This window comes from Anomalospiza imberbis, chromosome 5, assembly GCF_031753505.1.
Source record: "Anomalospiza imberbis isolate Cuckoo-Finch-1a 21T00152 chromosome 5, ASM3175350v1, whole genome shotgun sequence".
NCBI classification, from domain to species: domain Eukaryota; kingdom Metazoa; phylum Chordata; class Aves; order Passeriformes; family Viduidae; genus Anomalospiza; species Anomalospiza imberbis.
Window position 1 is genome coordinate 2,174,425 of NC_089685.1, and position 19,032 is coordinate 2,193,456.

At 42.1% G+C, this 19,032-nt stretch overlaps 1 protein-coding gene across 3 annotated transcripts in view; it reads left to right on the plus strand.

Moving 5' to 3' along the window:
- CHCHD3 (coiled-coil-helix-coiled-coil-helix domain containing 3) overlaps positions 1-19,032 on the plus strand; it is a 131,425-nt gene that overhangs the window by 70,359 nt on the left and 42,034 nt on the right. For 2 of the 3 annotated variants that reach the window (XM_068189374.1, XM_068189376.1), the window contains exons 5-6: positions 7,777-7,791; positions 8,696-8,779. In XM_068189374.1, coding sequence (XP_068045475.1) covers positions 7,777-7,791; positions 8,696-8,779 — 99 coding nt within the window. The remainder of the gene's footprint in view (positions 1-7,776; positions 7,792-8,695; positions 8,780-19,032) is intronic. The other variant, XM_068189377.1, reaches the window with a different exon arrangement.

The window sequence follows — 19,032 nt, forward strand, 5'->3', positions numbered from 1 at the left end:
ATGTTAAACACTGCACAGATGTGTAGTGAGTTCCAGGCTCTGCCCTGGGGACTCTGCAGTCAAATGAGAAGAGAAATAAAAGTGCAGTGAGTGGAAGTTGGACACAGAAATTCAATGGCATGTGTTATAGGATTATATAAAAGGAAGATGCTCACCAATAATCGATGCATAAATCAATCCCAGCCCCTTTCAGAGCTGCTCTGCTCAAGGTAATAATTCTCTGGTGCTTTTATTTCAGAATAAGTTGTTCAATCTTTAAAGAAAACGCTGAAAGACCAGCGTTGTAATTTAGTAATTAAAATACAAAGAGCATTAAATCCTGCTGTGTTCTCCCACTTTCCCAAGGCTTTGCTGGATCTTTGTTTGTAGGTAGTAATTTAAAGAGTTATGGTAACTACATGGTATTAACTTAGGATTTTCACACTTAGTTAAATACTTTATGGATATAAAGTGAAGAACTGCAAACTGTCCTGTTAATTGTTTGAATTCAGTTTTCAGAGTGCTGGAAAAAATGAAACAGAGCTAAAACCTGACTTATTAATTGGGATAAATGTTTCATTTGATATATGTGCACACCACTAGTGTAAATATTTTCCTTACCACATTAATTTTTTGTGTGTCTCAATGCCAAAAGGTCTATGGGGAAAGTTGGACATTCCAAAAGTCCAGCAAAATTATCTTCCCTTGGCAATGCTGAGGCTAATCACTGTATTTCACGTTAAGTCAAATAGTCTGTTTAAAGATGAATTTGTTTCTGAGTTACATCTTCAGTCTGAAATTATCTGCTGGTTACAGTTCTTTTATTCTCCAGCTGAAGAGGAAAATATCTGGGAAATAAAATGGCTGCATAATTTGAGACAGAATCAATGAGTTTGGGTGGTTTGTTTATTACTAAATAGAAGAATTCAAATTAACAAGATCAAAATTCCACAAAACACAGCTAAAATACCTTTAAGACAACAAATATCTGGTTTTTTATTGCCTTTTTGAGCATCCAGAGATGAAGGTTCTGCTTGTGTTGTATCTTTCAAATTGAGAAACACCTGATGTAATTACGAGTGACTCAGTTCTTTGTCTTGAGCAGAAATCAATGCCTTGAATAGCAGAGCAGCAATAAATGTCCATTTATTTGCTATTCCAAAGTGGATTTCCCTCCTTGGTCATCGTCATTTTTTGCCTTCAGTGGGAATTGGTTCTCAGGATCACAGATTGGGCAGCCACTTCCAATGAGGCTGAGAGGGAATGATATCAATTCATGCAGAGTTTGGATCACTTGATAGAAGTGAGATGTTCACAGATGGAAAATAACTCTGGAGAATGGCCCCTGATGCTGAGAGGCCTCTAATAAACACAAAATACAGGAGATTTTCAATGGGATTCCAAATGAGATTGGCTCTGAAGGGGCTTCAATGAGGTGGTGAATCTTTATTGCTTTTATTAACGCAGCATCCCTAAGAATTATTTCACTCTTTATGTGCAGTCCATTCAATCTTCAGTTTACAAAGCATGAGAATTGGGGCTTTTAAAATGATGGTAATACAGCACTGTTGATAAATGGTGCTGTGGTTTGGACAGAAGAATGAAGAGTCCTATGTGGCAAGCTTAAATTCAACATTTTTTTCTGAATATTTGGTTTTGAGGCAACTGAGGTGCAAATTTCTTCTCTCTGGCTTGGTTTTGGACTTCAGTGGTGATTTTTTGGAAGGGCAGTGCTTCCTTATGTTTTGCTTTGTTTTACATCATGTTTAAAAATGCATCAAATATTGGCTGACTGTGCTTAGCAATAACCTTTACCCTTTTGTTGTTTAATTTAGGAATTGAAAAGTATTTCTGCAAAATCATCATTAATATCAATTCTGAACACGGTAAAAAATGGCAAAAATATTTATGATTTGCTACAATAGCAGTGTAAGAACAAAGATAGATGTATAACACAGTCCTAAATCAATTTACTGACAGATTTTTCCCTGAATTTTACAGGATAACGGTCCTCTTGCTCTGTTTTATCCACTTTGGCTCATGGGGAGCAGTCTGCTTCTTTCAGTTTAGTGAAAAACTACATATTTGACATATGACTGAAACATCAGAAGCTGTCAGCCACGGTTAGAGACAATATTTGAATTGCTGCAAATACCTGGCAGCAGTACAGATAGTCTTTAAAATGTTTGATCTCCTTGGACTGTGTTGGCTGACTGAAAAGCATGGATAGAGTTTCAGGAATAAGTCATGCCTCTCTTTCATTCCCAGTGACACGCAGAGATGTAATTCAGATTTTTTTCAGCGTCTCTTTTTCCTTTGAACCACGGTTGGATGGAAACACGAGGCTTTTCTGCCTGTTGCTAATCACTAGAATAGTCATGAGTGTATTTTAATTTTTATTTGCAAGGAAATAAAGTCTTCAGAGTCTGTTGTTTTGGAGCTGAGCAAACCAGATGGTTCATTCAGAGTTTGGTGAGAAGTGGCAGCTTTTCTTTAGTGCTGATATTGTACAAGGATGGGTTGGACAGGGCTGGGAGCAACCTGGGCTGGTGGAAGGAGTTGGAATGAGATCAACTTGAAAGTCTCTTCCACCCCAAACCAGGCTGGGATTCTGTAATTGCTCATTTCTGGTCATTTGGTAGAAATGTGTGATTTTTTCGTCCCTCGTTTTGGGGTAGAATCATAAAATAAATCAAGCTGGAACAACCTAGGGTCCCTCTCAAGTGAGTGAGTGGTGACTCAAAACTTCCCTCCTGCTGCTTTTCCTCCATGAGCCCTGTCCCTGCAGGTGGTCTGAGGGACCTTGCAGATGGAGAAGGCTCTTCAGAGCTTTTCTGTCTCCAGGCTGGGAAGTTCTCAAACCCCAGCTGGATACAGCCCTGGAGTGCCAGCTGTGCCCTCTTCCTTGGCCCTGTTTGAGCAGAAACCTCTGGGATCTCTCTGGGTCTGTCTGCTCTCCCTAAATCTTCCAGCTCCTCCTCCAGTGTCCCACATCCTGGAGGGGCTGCCCAGGGAGGTTTGGAGTCCCCATCCCTGGAGGTATCCAAGGAACACCTGGAGGTGGCACTCAGGGCTCTGGGCTGGGGACAAGGTGAGGATTGGGCATTCTGAGATTTTCCTTGTTCAGCTGTTTATTCTGGCATAATAGAAGCTCTTGTTGGGTGATGCCTCAGGTTTTAGCTTTTATATTTTTCAGATTCTGAGCTGCTTTGGTGTGTGGGTCTGAGCTTCACATTATGGGATGGTGAGCTCTCTGCACAGAGCAGGGAGACAAAACAATTCCTGCTCCAGCTGGGCACCAAGGACAAATGATCCAAACCTCAGGCCCAGGAGCACAAACAACGTGGGCTGAGGAGAGAAAAACAAGCAGGATGGGACTGCATGGGCTAAAGCTGGAATGGGACAATGAACTCCAACGTGCCCATGGAGCAGAGCTGATCCCAGTGAGAGCCCCCGGGAGCGCTCGTGCATTTTGGGACCATTTGGGTTCATCTTGGGTGCAGCCCTGGCTGGGCTCTGGTGCTGCCCAAGGTGGATCCATGAGGAGATCCTTGTAATAAATCACTGCTTTATTCTGTAACTCCATCTAATCTCTGTTCTAGCTCAGCCTCCACAAGGCATCAGGGGCAACAACGTCAATGAATTTCTGCCTTGGTGGAGAGTGACGTTCCTGTGGGTTTTCCTGTGCATATTCCCATGACTCACATTAGGATTGGAATCTGTAACTCTTTTCTTGGCATTTGTACATTTGTGTTTTTCTCCTTTGGTCTATAATGAGATTCAGTTAATGAAGCTTCTTGTCACATCTTCTGTTCTACACTAGATCCTTACTTGTTCATAAATTCAATTTTTTAATTTTCTCCATTAGCCTCCTCCTCTCAATGCGATCTTTTTTATCTGCTCGACTCACTCTTTTAGGACTTCATTATTTTTAGAAAATGTACTAATGTAGCACATTTAGTGGTAATTACAAAGGCTTGTTTTAATTACACTTGTCAAAGACTCCGTTTTATGATGCATTATTGGTGCTGCCATTTCCAATTCCTAACAATTCTCCACCTTCACAAGTGGAAATGAGCATCCCTCTTTTCAAGTGATGTGTCCACATGATTTTTTTTTGTGCTTAGGGATGATTTTGTGCGTAGTGATAATTTAAAAGGAATTCTTGGAGTTTGTGCTGAGGGGCAGCTCCAAACCTTGGACTGCCAAAGGCTTCAGGAGCTGAGTCTGAAATCTGCCTACAAACCTACATACAAGCCTGATAATGATTTTTTTCTATCCATTCCTTAAATTATAGCAATTTATGGCCACACACTCTTGGAATCTGGTTCCATCCAGCAGTAGATTCCTTTTTTTTTTTTTTTAATTTTAAAATTTAATTATTAAACATAACTTTTCAACTGCTGCTTTATTCTGCCTCACAGAGGACAAAATAAATGTGTTTTTGTTGTATGCAGCGTGAGCAGGGCTTGGTTATGTCACAGGTGTCCCTGCAGTCAGGTACAAGATGATTCCTGGAACTTTTTCATCGAGAAGAAATCCATTTTTCCAGTGATGGCAATTCCTATCAGCGCTGTGCCAAATCCAGGTGCTACCTTTTAATTGGTTGGTCCAATTTCCCTGTGATTGTGAAGGACCTATATTTAATATTAGTGATCTGTTTTGGGTAATAAATTCGGGTGCTTTGGGAAGCAAAGGTGGCTTTTTGAAGCTGTTCTTTAGAAAACACCCAAGCAAAGGTTTTGTTTGTCAGAGCTTTTCATGAAGAAACAGCCAACCTGTTCCAGTACCTCACTTACACCCAAAGTGCAGCGCTCAGCTAATTGAAAATATGGCTGTTCTTAATTATTTTCTTGCAGCTCATTGACATTCACAGGGATCTTGTTGCTGCAGCCCCATAAATATGATATTACTTTACAGGTTTTTATTTTGGCACTCAGTTCTCCTCTATTGGCATATTTATAGTCTCCTGTATAAATGAATAATTTTATTTATTATTTATTCATTTGAACTTTACTGTGTCTGTGTTACTGTACAAGTGTCAGGGGTGGAAGAAACTCTTTTTTCCGAGTTTCTTTCTTGCCAACCAAATCTTCCAGTTACTTTCACAACACAGGGAAGCAAGCCTTTGGATAAACAGATTATTTAGTATTTTATATACAATATTTCTCCTTTATCAGTGGCAGATCATTGCAATGAGCAGTGTCACTGTAGAGCAGTAAAATCCAGCTGGTTGGATGATTAGTTATTTTGAGGGGTGACAGGGAGCCAAACCCAAAAATCACCCCAAAAAATGAACCAACTTCCCAAGTAAATCAAATTCCCAGGGCAAAATCTTCCATTCAGAGGGATATTCTTGCAATAAATGTTATTGCATTTCCTGATCACAGCAAGACAGAGGAAAAGGATTTAAGCTCAGCTTAAATCCTGGAGGATAAGGATGGGTTTTGTCTTCTTCTGTCACTGCTGTGCCCTTGACCCGTTGTGCTTTACACCCTGCAAAGCTGTGCCCTCGTGAATCGTCAGAAGTGGGGCAAGTGAATTCAGTCAGGAGGTTCTTCCCTGGGTTTTATTCCATCCCATTGCCTTTCCAAAGTCAGTTTTAGTTCTAGCTCATGGATAGAATCGTGGGGAACACAATTGGATTGTAAGAACTAGACCTTAACCGAGTTCTCCTGAGCTTTGTGGAATATTAATGGTATGTTTTCTTTGCCACTGGCCTGTTTTGCACAACAGGAATGTTCTGCAGATCATTGTTTTGGGGATCATGGGATGGTTACACATGGAATATTTGCATTGGGTACCCATGAAGATGCCTTGCAGATAGGGAATATGAGATATGGCATATCAGATCTGGAACATGAGATGTGGAATATGAGATCTGGAATGTGAGATAGGGAATATGATATATGGGATATTAGATCTGGAATGTGAGATGGGGAATGTTAGATCTGGAATGTGAGATAGGGAATGTTAGATCTGGAATATTAGATATGGAATATTAGATATGGAATGTGAGATACGGAATGTTAGATCTGGAATATGCAATATAGAATATGAGATGTGGAATATGAGATCTGGAATGTGAGATAGGGAATGTTAGATCTGGAACATGGGATGTGGAATATGAGATCTGGAATATGAGATAGGGAATGTTAGATCTGGATTATGAGATCTGGAATATGAGATACAGAATGTTAGATCTGGATTATGCAATATAGAACATGAGATGTGGAATATGAGATCTGAAATGTGAGATAGGGAATATGAGATACAGAATATTAGATCTGGAATGTGAGATGGGGAATGTTAGATCTGGAATATTAGATCTGGAATATTAGATATGGAATATGAGATACGGAATGCTAGATCTGGATTATGCAATATAGAACATGAGATGTGGAATAAGAGATCTGGAATATGAGATAGGGAATATGAGATACGGAATATTAGATCTGGAATGTGAGATGGGGAATGTTAGATCTGGAATATGAGATATGGAATATGAGATACAGAATGTTAGATCTGGAATATGCAATATAGAATATGAGATGTGGAATATGAGATCTGGAATATGAGATAGGGAATATGAGATAGGGAATATTAGATCTGGAATGTGAGATGGGAATGTTAGATCTGGAATATGGGATGTGGAATATGAGATATGGAATGTTAGATCTGGAATATTAAATCTGGAATATGAGATATGGAATATTAGATCTGGAATATGAGATGGGGAATGTTAGATCTGGAATATGGGATGTGGAATATGAGATATGGAATGTTAGATCTGGAATATTAAATCTGGAATATGAGATATGGAATATTAGATCTGGAATGTGAGATAGGGATTGTTAGATCTGGAATATGAGATGTGGAATTTGAGATATGAAATGTTAGATCTGGAATATGCAATATATAATATGAGATATGGAATATTTGATCTGGAATGTGAGATATGAAATATTTGATATGGAATATAAGGTACGGAGTATTAGATATGGAATGTTAGGTCTGGAATATGAGATATGGAATGTTAGATCTGGAATATGAAATCTCAAATATGAGATATGGAATTTTAGATCTGGAACATGAGATTTGGAATATGAGCTCTGGAATATGAGCTCTGGAATATTAGATCTGGAATATGAGATATGGAATGTTAGATCTGGAATATGAGGTGTTCTGGCACAAGTTTCTAGAGAAACTTGGCTGCCCCTGGATCTCTGGAAGTGTCGAAGGCCAGGTTGGACAAGGCTTGGAGCAAGCTGGGATAGTGGAAGGTGTTGGGGTTGGAATGAGATGATTTTTCAGATCCCTTCCAACCCAAACCATTCCATGAATCCGTATTTGGGAGAGGATGGTTTGGGGGGGACACAAAACCTGCAGTGAATTTTAGGGGTTCTGTAACCACCGGGTCTGGGACGTCATCAGGGATTATCTGTAAGGAGAAACAAACCATGACCAATACAAAATATGGGAATTTGGCTGGAGTATTTCACGGAATGAGCTCTGGAAAAGCTGTAATTAACGAGGCAAGGCTGATTTAAATGCTGGTGGACAGGGCATGTGTTCCATGGATTTTTTTTTTTTTTTGATTCATCCAAAATACGGCTTTTTGGGGTATTTTTGAAGAAGTTGCACAAAATACCCCAAGAATTTCCAAGTAGTTTCCTGTATTTTTCTAGATACACCTGACATGCATGTGGGTTGTTTCTTTTTTTACTTTTGCACTCTTTCTGTTCAGCATTATATTATAAATTTAATTTGAATTTTAACATTTTTTACATGCTTCAGGACATAGAAACAAAGGTAAGCAGTTGAATGAGGAAACAAGGGAAAATCCAAAATTTTTAATGTATTCCTTGGGTGTTTGCTAAAAAACCCAAAAAATTGATCTTGACAAAGGGAATCAAATCTTGTATCTGTACAATATGTGGTGTAATTGTTGTAATGACCTTTATTAGATAATTATGAGTCACTAAAGATATTTTATTAAAAAATGCTGAACCTGGAAAATATTTCCATTGATAATTTAGGTGTTAAATCCTTCATAGCTTGTTAAAAATCCCTTATCTGCTATTTACACTGCAGGACTTACAGCTTTATATATTTTTAATAAATTCCTCTGTGCATATGTGCTTTTTAATGTTTTTAAATGTTTTTAAAATGCTTTTCTAATTTTTAATGAGTCTTCTTAATCATTGAAAATGGGAAATACTGCAGATGAAAACTCAAAACCATCGATTTGCTGGGAGCAGTATGTCTTAAAAGAACACTCAGGTCATATTAGGATTGAAAATATAAATATTTTAAATTATTCTATATTATATTAGATTATTGGACATGGGAGTGATCCTGTGGTCAAGTTTTTCAGCTTAGTGAATACTTCAGTCAATCTGGGAGTTTCCAGAGGAGTGATTGCTAATTCAACAGAACGGGAGAGTTTTGGATGCACTCTAGCAAATATATAAAAGGATTTTGTTCTTCCAAATATCCACCTGTTTAGAATTAGGTTTTCCTAAGTTTAGAAGTGATTTGCCAAGTTAATTCAAATCAAAACCAATAATAAATCCCAGCCTGGTGCATTCTGGTGACGGTTCCAAATCCATTTGGGCAAACTCAGGCAGAGATGTTGAGGAGGGGAGGAAAAAGCCCAGAACTGTGGAAAATATCCTTGATTCAGTATTTTTATTATTCTGTTCCTTTTTTTTAGGCCAGGCAGCTGGAAGAGAAGGACAGGGAGCTGAAGAAACACGATGCCTACTACAAAGAGCAGCTGGCTCGGCTGGAAGAGAGGGTAAAACCTTTTTTTTTTCCCCTTTTAATGAACATTTTTCCCTTTTTTCCCCCTTTCTGTTCATTTCTGCTCCTGGTTATATTTGCAAGATGACTTTTTTAAGGAGATAAAGATTAAAATTTTGGCCAGAGGGGTTATTTTTGTATTGCTTCTGCTGTTTCTGGCTTAATATTGACAAGGTGGAAGGTGTGATGGGAGAATATTTGTTTTCTTTACTAACAAAGTTCTCACATTCGCCGTGGGATTTCATCTGTCATGGTAATTACAGACAGAAAAATGAAATAATGAGGTTATTTTATACTAGCACTGATGAAGAGCCAGTGGAAGTGAAGAAGTGTCACCAAGTAAAATAATTTAAATTAAAATAAGAACAAAAAAAAGTGAAGTGTGAAGGGACATAGTGAATTTCTGCTTTCAGTGGGTGGAATTAGTGATTGCTCCATCAGTACATGGAGAGTTCAATTTTAATTCCAAGTTTATACCATGTTTAAAAGGCACTTCTGTGTCTTTATCTCATCACAGTCTTGAAATTAAACTGTAGAGAGCAGCTTGGAAAGCTGTGGGACTTGCTTACAGTGGCTTAACATATTGCTGTTAACATTCCTATTCTTTACAGGGTATTATTTTATAGGATGTTAATTTCAAATAATTACTGCTGTCATCATTTCCTGGCTCCCAGGTTGGTTGTAACCTCCAGCCTGAATACATTTGCCTCCTTTACCCCTCTGCCTTCTTCCTGAGCTTATATATTGGTGATTAATTCAGATTTTTTTTGGTGTTAGTCGATTGTGAAAATTATTAACAAGATCCATATTCATTGATGCAGCTTAGCAGGCCAGAAGTAAACCCCTTGTTTTTCTGGATTAGGAGGAAGAACATGTTGCATAAATTATCAGTGTGTGTAATTGGTCTTAATGAATATTTTAAATGGAGGGTACATCCGACACCGTGTCGGTGTTTTGTCCTCCCTTTGTGAAGATGACATTAATGAAGTCCCATGTTCTTGGCAATGAAAAAGAGTTTGAAAGGATGAGGGGAAATCAGTTTAATGATTCTAAATCGGTGCATTATTTAAACATGTTTTAAAATTATTTCATATATTTCATTTAAAATTTAAGATCCTCCTCAAAAAAACTCCACAGAACACTTTCTTTTTTTCTCCAGTAACTGGCTTGGTGTTAGAGGAAAAAGCTTCAGTGGGATTTTATCCAGACTGGATTTTTCTGGGGGGGTTGTAGCTATGCTCTTAGTGTGGAATAATTCATGGCAAAAGATGTCTGACAAACCATGGATCTTGGACAGCTTTTTCTTTCACCTTTTTTTACCTCTCACATCTTTTTAGATGTTTTTCGTGGTCATTTTTTGCATTCATGTAGATCGCTGGCACAGTGGCTTCACTTGCCCCTGTTAGGGAAGACTCCAATGTGTGTAAATACATTTTTGTGCTGTGCAAGGGAGATAATGAACTTTAACTAACTTTATTTGAGTTCTGCTGGAGTGCCACCCCCAGGGGATGTGAAATAGGAAATTCTGCCATCTCTTGGATTCTCTGCCTGGATTGGAAATCCCAGAATTCCTTGTTTTGTACCATGGGTGATGTTTGCTCTGCGTTCAGAGTGGAGTTTCTGTGGTACCAAGCCTTCTCTTTTCATTCTGACTCCTTAGTTGTGAGTTAAAATCCTCTGCTTTTCCAAGTTGTCATCCACTTTGTCATCAAGGTAAATTTTCATCTCTCTCCTACACAAAAAAGTGCTGTTCCAGCTCTGAGAGGAGCGAACTCTGTGTTCCAAACCTGACATGGAATTTCTTCAGAGAGGTGGAGATTTCAGCGTGAAAACCTGGACAAGCAGAGGGGTCACAGCTCCTGCAATCCCACCTTCCCTCACTGGGGTCATCTGGGAGCTTCTGTGCTGGGAATTTTGAAAATGGGGATGGAAATAGAGTTAAAAAAAAAAAAAAAAGGTCTGGAAATGACAGAGCATGGAAAGAGGCTGGTTTGTTGTTCCTGAACTTGTCCTGATTTCAGTGGGAGGTGCACAGAGATAGAGCATGGGCTGCTCAACAGAGGGAATTTCGGAACAGGAGGTGGGGTGGGAGCAAGTGGAGCTCAGAGAATTCATGTCAGGATGAAGAAATGTTCAATCCGAGGCTGTCACCTGTGACAAAGAATGCTAATTACAATCTCAGATCATCCCCACATCAAATAAGCACACTTTAAAAACACTTCAGTTATGCCTGTGTGGTATTTCTGCCTGTTGCATCATGGAGTGTCAGAGCTCATCTCGATGATTAATTGGCTTTTTGATTATTTAGCCTTTTCAATTAGAAGCTTCGTATTTGTGTTCCTCAGTGCTGCTGAAAAAACAATGCAGACGTTGATAATAAAGGGAGATGACAACAGAACAGATTAGTGTCAGCACAGTGTGCTCCTTATGGAGAAAATTATCCATATTCAGTGCCAGATGAAGCCTGTCAATTATAAAATATTTCAGTGACTGAGGGAAGATGCTCAACCTTTGCAGGGTATTAATACAGGACAAAATAACTGTGCACAAGTGACAGCTGCGATAGTAAAACATCAACAATTCTATTCTCAGGGGGAATAACTGTTCATAAATTTGGTTTATGTGCTAAAAACCTTTTGATACTTCCCCAAAACCCAGCAATTCCCCGAACAGCTGCCAGTGTTTCTAGGTCAAAGATAGCACATAAGCTATTAGTTATTACATGCTCCACAGCAGCAGAGCAATAGCAGAGAGTTTAACAAAGCAGTTAAAGAACAGCCTTGCCCTGCTCTGCATCTGACTGGGGTGTGCAGCTGTGATTTAGGTGTACACACGTGGAGCTTGGAAGGGGATTTGTCGCTGTTTTCCATTGTCCACCCAGGGGATGAAGGTGGCCCTTGACTACAGCAAAACTCAGAGATAAAACAGGGCTGAAGTCACGGAGTTTTTGTGCCCCACGCTGTGTTAATTATTTACTTACAAGTGCAAGGTCCTTCACATGGGTCAGGGCAATCCAAGCACAAATCCAGGCTGAGGGGAGAAAAGGATGGAGAGCAGCCGTGGGGGAAGGACTTGGGGATTTTGGTGAAGGAGAAGCTGGACATGCCCTGGCCCTGGGCAGTGGGACCCAGAAGCCCCCGTGGGCAGCATGGGAAGGGTGGATTCTGTCCCTGTGCCCCACTCAGGTGAGACCCCACCTGCAGAGCTGCCCCAGCCCTGGGGACAACAGCAGCAGCACCTGGAGCTGCTGGAGAGAGCCCAGAGGAATCCATGGAGCTGCTGCAGGGCTGGAGCCCCTCTGCTCTGAGCCAGCCTGGGAGAACTGGGGGTGCTCACCTGGAGAGGAGAAGGCTCCAGGGAGAGCTTCCAGCACATTCCAGGGCCTGAAGGGGCTCCAGGAGAGCTGCAGAGGGACTGGGGACAAGGCCTGCAGGGACAGGACACAGGGAATGGCTCCCACTGCCAGAGGGCAGGGATGGATGGGATCTTGGGAATTAGGAATTCCTGGCTGGGCTGGAATTGCCAGAGCAGCTGGGGCTGCCCCTGGATCCCTGGAATGCCCAAGGCCAGGCTGGACCCTGGGGCTGGAGCAGCCTGGGACAGTGGGAGGTGTCCCTGCCATGGCAGGGGTGGCACTGGGTGATCCTGGTGGTCTTGTCTAACCCAAACCATTCTGTGACTCTCTAAGGAGAAAATAAATTTGTTTTGGAATAGATAAGAGCCCCAGTGTGAAATCAGAGCCCTTTTTCAGGGAAGGCCATTCCTACCCTGTGTGCCACATGCTCAGGATCTCTGTCCTTACTCATGCACTTCCTGTAACTGAAGCTGTTCCAGTTCTGGTGTTTATAGGACAAATTGTTGGTATCCTCGCTCTCTTGTCCCTCTAATTCCAGTGGAGAGGTGTAGTATTTTTGCCTGGTTTCAGTGCCAGTCCCAAGCCCTGGTGTCCACAGACTTTATTCATAACCAGCTCTGTATCTCCAGGGTCCCTTTGCTGTGCAGCTTCCAGCCCCCACCAACACTTGCACACAATTTCCATGCAGAGCAGACGACATCCCAGTTTTCCTTCACCCCTTGGCTTTTGCTTTACAGCATTTCTTACGAAGGGCACATGACCCTCTCCTGCTTCTCGCTGTAGTTTTGGCATCACACAGACACTCAGTGAGCTGTGTCTGCTCCTGCTCTGTCTCTGAGACTGATGGGACTCCCCAGTTCCAATTTCCTCCAGCAAGCCCAGCTATTTTCATGTTGCACTGCTTCCTCATGCTAATATGCATCATTAGGAGGATCCTGCCCCAAGTCATGGCAGCAGAAGGAAATTAATTTTAATACCCTGCTGTATGACACAACTACTTAGTTTATCAGTGTGAATGAGCAAGATATGGATCCCCATATTAATCATAATATTTTCCACTGGAGCCAAGTTTCTGTGCTCCTGAGTTTCCTAGAAATACTTTTGGGTGTTGAGCAGTTTGGTGTGAAGGTGTGGTTGTGGGGTGAGGCAATAGGATTATCCTGCAGCACGAATCTCAGAGAGCTGGGAAGGGGCTCAGCCTGGAGCAAAGGAGGCTCAGGGGGGACCTTGTGGCTCTGCACGAGTCCCTGACAGGAGGGGACAGCCGGGGGGGTCGGGCTGTGCTCCAGGGAACAGGGACAGGAGGAGAGGGAACGGCCTCAGGCTGGGCCAGGGGAGGTTTGGAAATTGGAAAAATTCCTTTCCTAAAAGGGCTGTCCAGACCTGGCAGAGATGGAGTCCCCATCCCTGGAGGGATTTAAACAACCTGAAGATGTGACACTTTGGGGACATGGTTTGCTAGTGGCCTTGATTGATCTCAGAGATCATCAGATTTCAGATTTCCAACCTAGAAAATTCCACGATTCTGCCATTCTGTAGGAATTTGGAGGTTTCAGTGTTACCTTGGATTCACCACACCTTTAACAGCCTAGAACTCACTGCTCTGACAGTTCCTGGCCCATTCCACAGCCCCCACACAGCCTTGTGGTGGGGCTGTGGTGGCCTTTGTGTGGGGACATTCCTGCTCCACAGAGGGCTCAGTGCCAGATCCCAGCCTGGGGATGCAGACTAAGTTCAGGAAATGTTGATCCACTTCTCTGCATCCATTTTTCCCCTGCCTTAAATGTCGAGGAAGGATTTGCAAATCCCAAGCTAGGCACTTAATTTGGGGATTCTGCTTTCCATGGAGGCTGTCAAGGAGCATTAACCTTAAGGTAAGATGAGCACACAGAGCACAAAGCTCTGAGCTGATGGCACATTCTATCCCAGGTGTTAAATGGTATTATCCATCCTGCTTGCTACAGTAAATAGGATTTTGCTATTATGATGTGTCAGGATTTTCAGAGAAATCAAATTTACTAGACACTAAACTGCCATCCTCACTGCTGAGCAGCTTTATTCTGGGATCTTGTATTCATCCTAATCCTGTTGGTAGGAATTGCTTATACCAATTGTGTGGGGAAATTATAACTTAATGATCTCTTCCTTATTCTGTTCAAGGCTTAGGATGGCCCAACATGCTCTGCAGTGATAGCTGCAGTGCTGAGCTGAGGAGCTGATCTGCAGCTTCCCAGCCAGGAATTGGCTTTTGTGGGAGTTTCTCATCAGCACAAGTGCTCAGGTGCCAGCAGTGCCAGCCCCACATTTGTTCAGATGCTTCAGAGCCTTGTTTACCTTTTCAGATCCCAACAACTCAGTAATCAGAAGCTGTTTGCTGGGCTTTTTGTAAAGTGGAGTTTGCAAGATGTAGATAACAGAGGGGGGACTGGTACAAAGCAGGATAATAACCATAAACATTTTCATTCCCTACAAGGTAATTTAGCAATTTAAAGGGTTTTTTTTTGTTTGTATTTGTGTTCAGTTATCAGTCTGTTTACTCTTAGTGATCTCACGTGGCTGTAGCAGCGAGAATTCCATAAGCAGAGGATGATTCTGCTCTCACCTCTCAGAGTGTTTAGAAGTCTGTATTTGCCAGAGCAAACATGTTTACTCTCCCCACATTTATGTGCATTCCTTCACACATTCCAAAGCCAGCTAGCAGGGGTGTAGGTGCACGTTTGGAGACTTGAGGCTGGATCCAGCCAAGTAGGAAATTATTTTGGCTGATGAGCACTTAGGGAAGAGGCAGGGACAGCTCAATAAACCTGGTGTTCTTGTTCCCATGAAGGCATGGAATTACTCCAATATTCCCTAAATATTCGTGGTTTGAAAGAAAATAGTTCCATCATTCCCACTCTGCTCCTGTTTTTGAGATAGTCTTGGTGGTTGTGTCCTGTTTCTATTTGCCTGGCTCTATTTCTCTTTCTGTATCAAATAAATAAATGTATATATGCACCCACACACACAGAGTCAATACTTTAACTCTATTTCCAAGCACTTTTCCAATAGAAGCAATAAAATACATTACAGCTTCCATGTGATGAATTCCACCGACTGCCATATCACCTCATTGTTAATGAATTGTGTTATTTCTGTGGAGTTAGTGGGGCCTTTTCCTTTTTAAATGGATATTCAGCTGCCACAGTGACTTCTTGCAGCTCTCCCAAATGGCTGCGGTGGGAGACCTGAGGAGAAAATCAAGATATATTAATTTCTCATTTTGTACTTGGGCCAAGAGACTTTTCTACGTCTCAGCTCATGTGCTGCACCAGGGAGATAAAAGTAGGAGTTCATCAGACTTTCCCAGTGCTTTGTATTTCCACATTGCTCCTGAAAAACCACCCTTTTTAGCACTGACCAGAGTGTAATGTTTTTGTCAGTTTAGCATAATAAAGCTGTCAACCCACCCAGTGATCTTGCCAACATTAGAAAATTCCTCTTTTCAGATTTCGTTCTGTTTGGGGGACAGAGCTTTTGTTGAATTGCTTCTTGCCTGGCAGGTTGAGATTAGGAAACTTGCTACCAATTACAATATCTGAAACCTCCACCTGATTGACAGCCAGGCTGGAGGTTGTATTTAATGCTCTGCCTCCATATCTTGCCCAGCCACAATCATTATTCTGAACAATTGGGTCTCAGCCTTGATTTCATTTTTTTCCCTCCTCATAATCTTCTATTTACCCTTTCTGACTAAGTAGCTAAGATGTTTATTATTAAACACACACCTCAGCCATGCATTTTTCCCCCAAGCGCACGAAAAATGCAGAGTTTCATGTTTGCTATGAAAAAGACCTGCTTCAGTCTCATCTTTCACTATCACATATCCAATCAATAGCAAGGCTAAAATGCTGCTTAATAACAAAATGAAGAGTTGTTCCACGCTGAATAGCAGATATTGATGTTTCTCTAAATGTTTGTATATAGATTATTTTGCATTATGTATGTGTGTCTTTATAGAGAACAAAAAAAAACCCATGATAACCAATATTCCAGGATTTTTCCTGCTGTGCACTAAGACACCTGGTAACTTTTAACGTGGAACCACAGGTTGCTGCAGTTTTTTATTTCTCTAGCATGTGCAAAAAAAAAAAAAAAAAAAAAAAAACTGTTTAGAAAGATTTCTGATTATTTTGTAGTTTCAGTCCAAGGAAAAATATGACTTAATTCCATGTTTTTGTTTTGGAAGAATCAGCACAAGTCCAAGGGGTGATGGTATCTGGGTGGAAATTGCTAACACAGAACCCCTGTGTTTATAGAATCACAGGATAATTTGGGTTGGAAGGCACCTAAAAGCTCATCCAGCTCCACCCCCTGCCATGGGCAGGGACACCTTCCACTATCCCAGGTTGCTCCAAACTATCTGGGAGTGCCCAGCCTGGAGAAGGGAAGGCTCCAGGGAGAGCTTCCAGCACATTCCAGGGCCTGAAGGGGCTCCAGGAGAGCTGCAGAGGGACTGGGGACAAGGCCTGCAGGGACAGGACACAGGGAATGGCTCCCACTGCCAGAGGGCAGGGATGGATGGGATCTTGGGAATTGGGAATTCCTGGCTGGGCTGGAATTGCCAGAGCAGCTGGGGCTGCCCCTGGATCCCTGGAATGTCCAAGGCCAGGCTGGACACTGGGGCTGGAGCAGCCTGGGATAGTGAAATCCCAGTGAAGCCACGTTTATCCAGCACCAGTCACTTTTTGAGTCAAAATTCCAGCATTTCCTCAGCCCCCTGGTGATTGTGGGGATTTTTTTGAGTGTAGCTTCATCTGAGCTTTTCCCCTTCGCCTTCTTACTGAGCAAAGAAAAGCTGTCACGAGAGGGAACCGTTTTAAATAGGCAAAAAGGACCAAAGGGAAGGAGTTTTTTGAATGTTAAGAGCTGTATTTATCGCTTTGCATAGAATATGGCAAAATGTTTTAACATATGGGGAGGTAATGAATAAGCAGCTTTCGCTTCACCCGGGTCTGTTCCCTCCTCCCACCATCTTCCCATCACAAGCTGAAGTTTGGGAACAAATACTGTGCTAAGTTAATGTTGGATTAAAGCAACCCTCGGGGAGGATTTCTTAGTTGAGGTAACGTAATTAGAAATGATTACAGCTCTAAATTGAAGTGACCATTTCCCTGTGCTGGCCCTGCTGAGGGACATCAAATCAGAGGGGCTGAGCGTGTCCAGGGAAGGGAATGGAGCTGGGGAGGCTCTGGAGAACCAGAAGAAGCTGAGGGAGCTGGGAAGGGTCTGGAGCCCCAGGAGAGGCTGAGGGAGCTGGGAAGGGGCTCAGCCTGGAGCAGAGGAGGCTCAGGGGGACCTTGTGGCTCTGCACGAGTCCCTGACAGGAGGGGACAGCCGGGGGGGTCGGGCTGTGCTCCAGGGAACAGGGACAGGAGGAGAGGGAACGGCCTCAGGCTGGGCCAGGGGAGCCCCAGGGGGGATTTTAGGGAAAATTCCTTCCTGGAAAGGGCTGCCCACCCTGGCAGAGATGGAGTCCCCATCCCTGGAGGGATAAAGAAGCCCTGTGCGTGTGGCACTTGGGGACAAGGACATGGCAGTGATGTCCTTGGCAGTGCTGGGAATGGTTGGACTCGATGACCTCAGAGGGGTTTTCCAACCTGAATGATTTTATGATTAGAGGAAAACAGTCCCTTTTTGCCTAAGCATTAGTTAGTAATTATTCTCATTAGAAAGCAATAATGTTTATGAGAAAATATGCCTTTTTTTAATTGTAAATAGTCCTGCAAACCCAAGGGCTGAAATAATGGAATCATAGGAACACTCTTCCTTTATTACAGGAAGGCTCACTGCCTTCATTTTCACTGCTGTCACTCTGAGTGATATTTTATTTTTTCCTGCCCCTAAAAATAGTCCAGTCCCATAACTGATAGATAAATTAGAGAATCCCCAGGAAATGCTGCTCAGTGTTTCTGTTTGCCAGCACAATAAATGCAGAAGGAAATAAATGTCCTCTTACATCAAGAGGAGGCGGGTAATGAGTAAATGATGGGAAAAGGGATTTTGAAAATAAATGATCAATCCAATCTAAGTGGAAAAACAATTTATTAATAACTTGGCCTTCGGTGGGAGAGAGGGATCTGGAGGAGCTGGAGGTGGACCACTGACATGTGGCAGCAATGGATTTTTGGGAAGTTGATTTAGGTTTATGAACAATAAGCTTTGACTTAGACCCAGCTTTTTCCATATGAGTTTTGTTGGTTCACCGTTGTGTTACAGGAAAAAAAAAAAAAAAAGTCATTTTTGTTTCTGTAATTTAAACACAGAGGATGCTGGGTTTGGGGAAAGCTTTGTGTAAAGGATACAGCTTTTACAATGCTTGAGGAAATCTGGGTTCTGCACCACGTCCTGCTCTGAGTTTATCATTTTTTCACCTCATTTGTTGTGCTTTTATGTGCAGGAGGTCAAGCCCTGCCCAGGAGCAGTTGTGTCCAGTGGCAACATCTTTAAAATCAGGGAGAGTCCGTTCACAGCGAGAGCTGAACCAAAATCCTGGGATGTGACCCCAGTGCAGAGAGAAGAGAGCTGCACTGTGGGAAATGGGTTTGTAGAGAATTCTCAAAGCCTGACAGAAAGCTCACCCAGCGTGCATCTGGATGCAAACCTTGAGATGAGAAATGCTGACTTAGAAATGCCCTGGAGTGGGACAGACATTGCTGGGAGAGAAATGGAACTGGAAACAAGTTTCCAAGGGTGGCCTTACAAATCAGGCTGGACACTTTGGAGAGATAGAACTGTGAAAGATGCAGTGTAGCAGGACCCACGAGGGGTAATTTTAGAGGATTGGCTTTAAGGCATCTGCAGCATGGTGTGGCTAAAGCTGACAGACCAAGAAACACTTACAATGTGTTGTAATT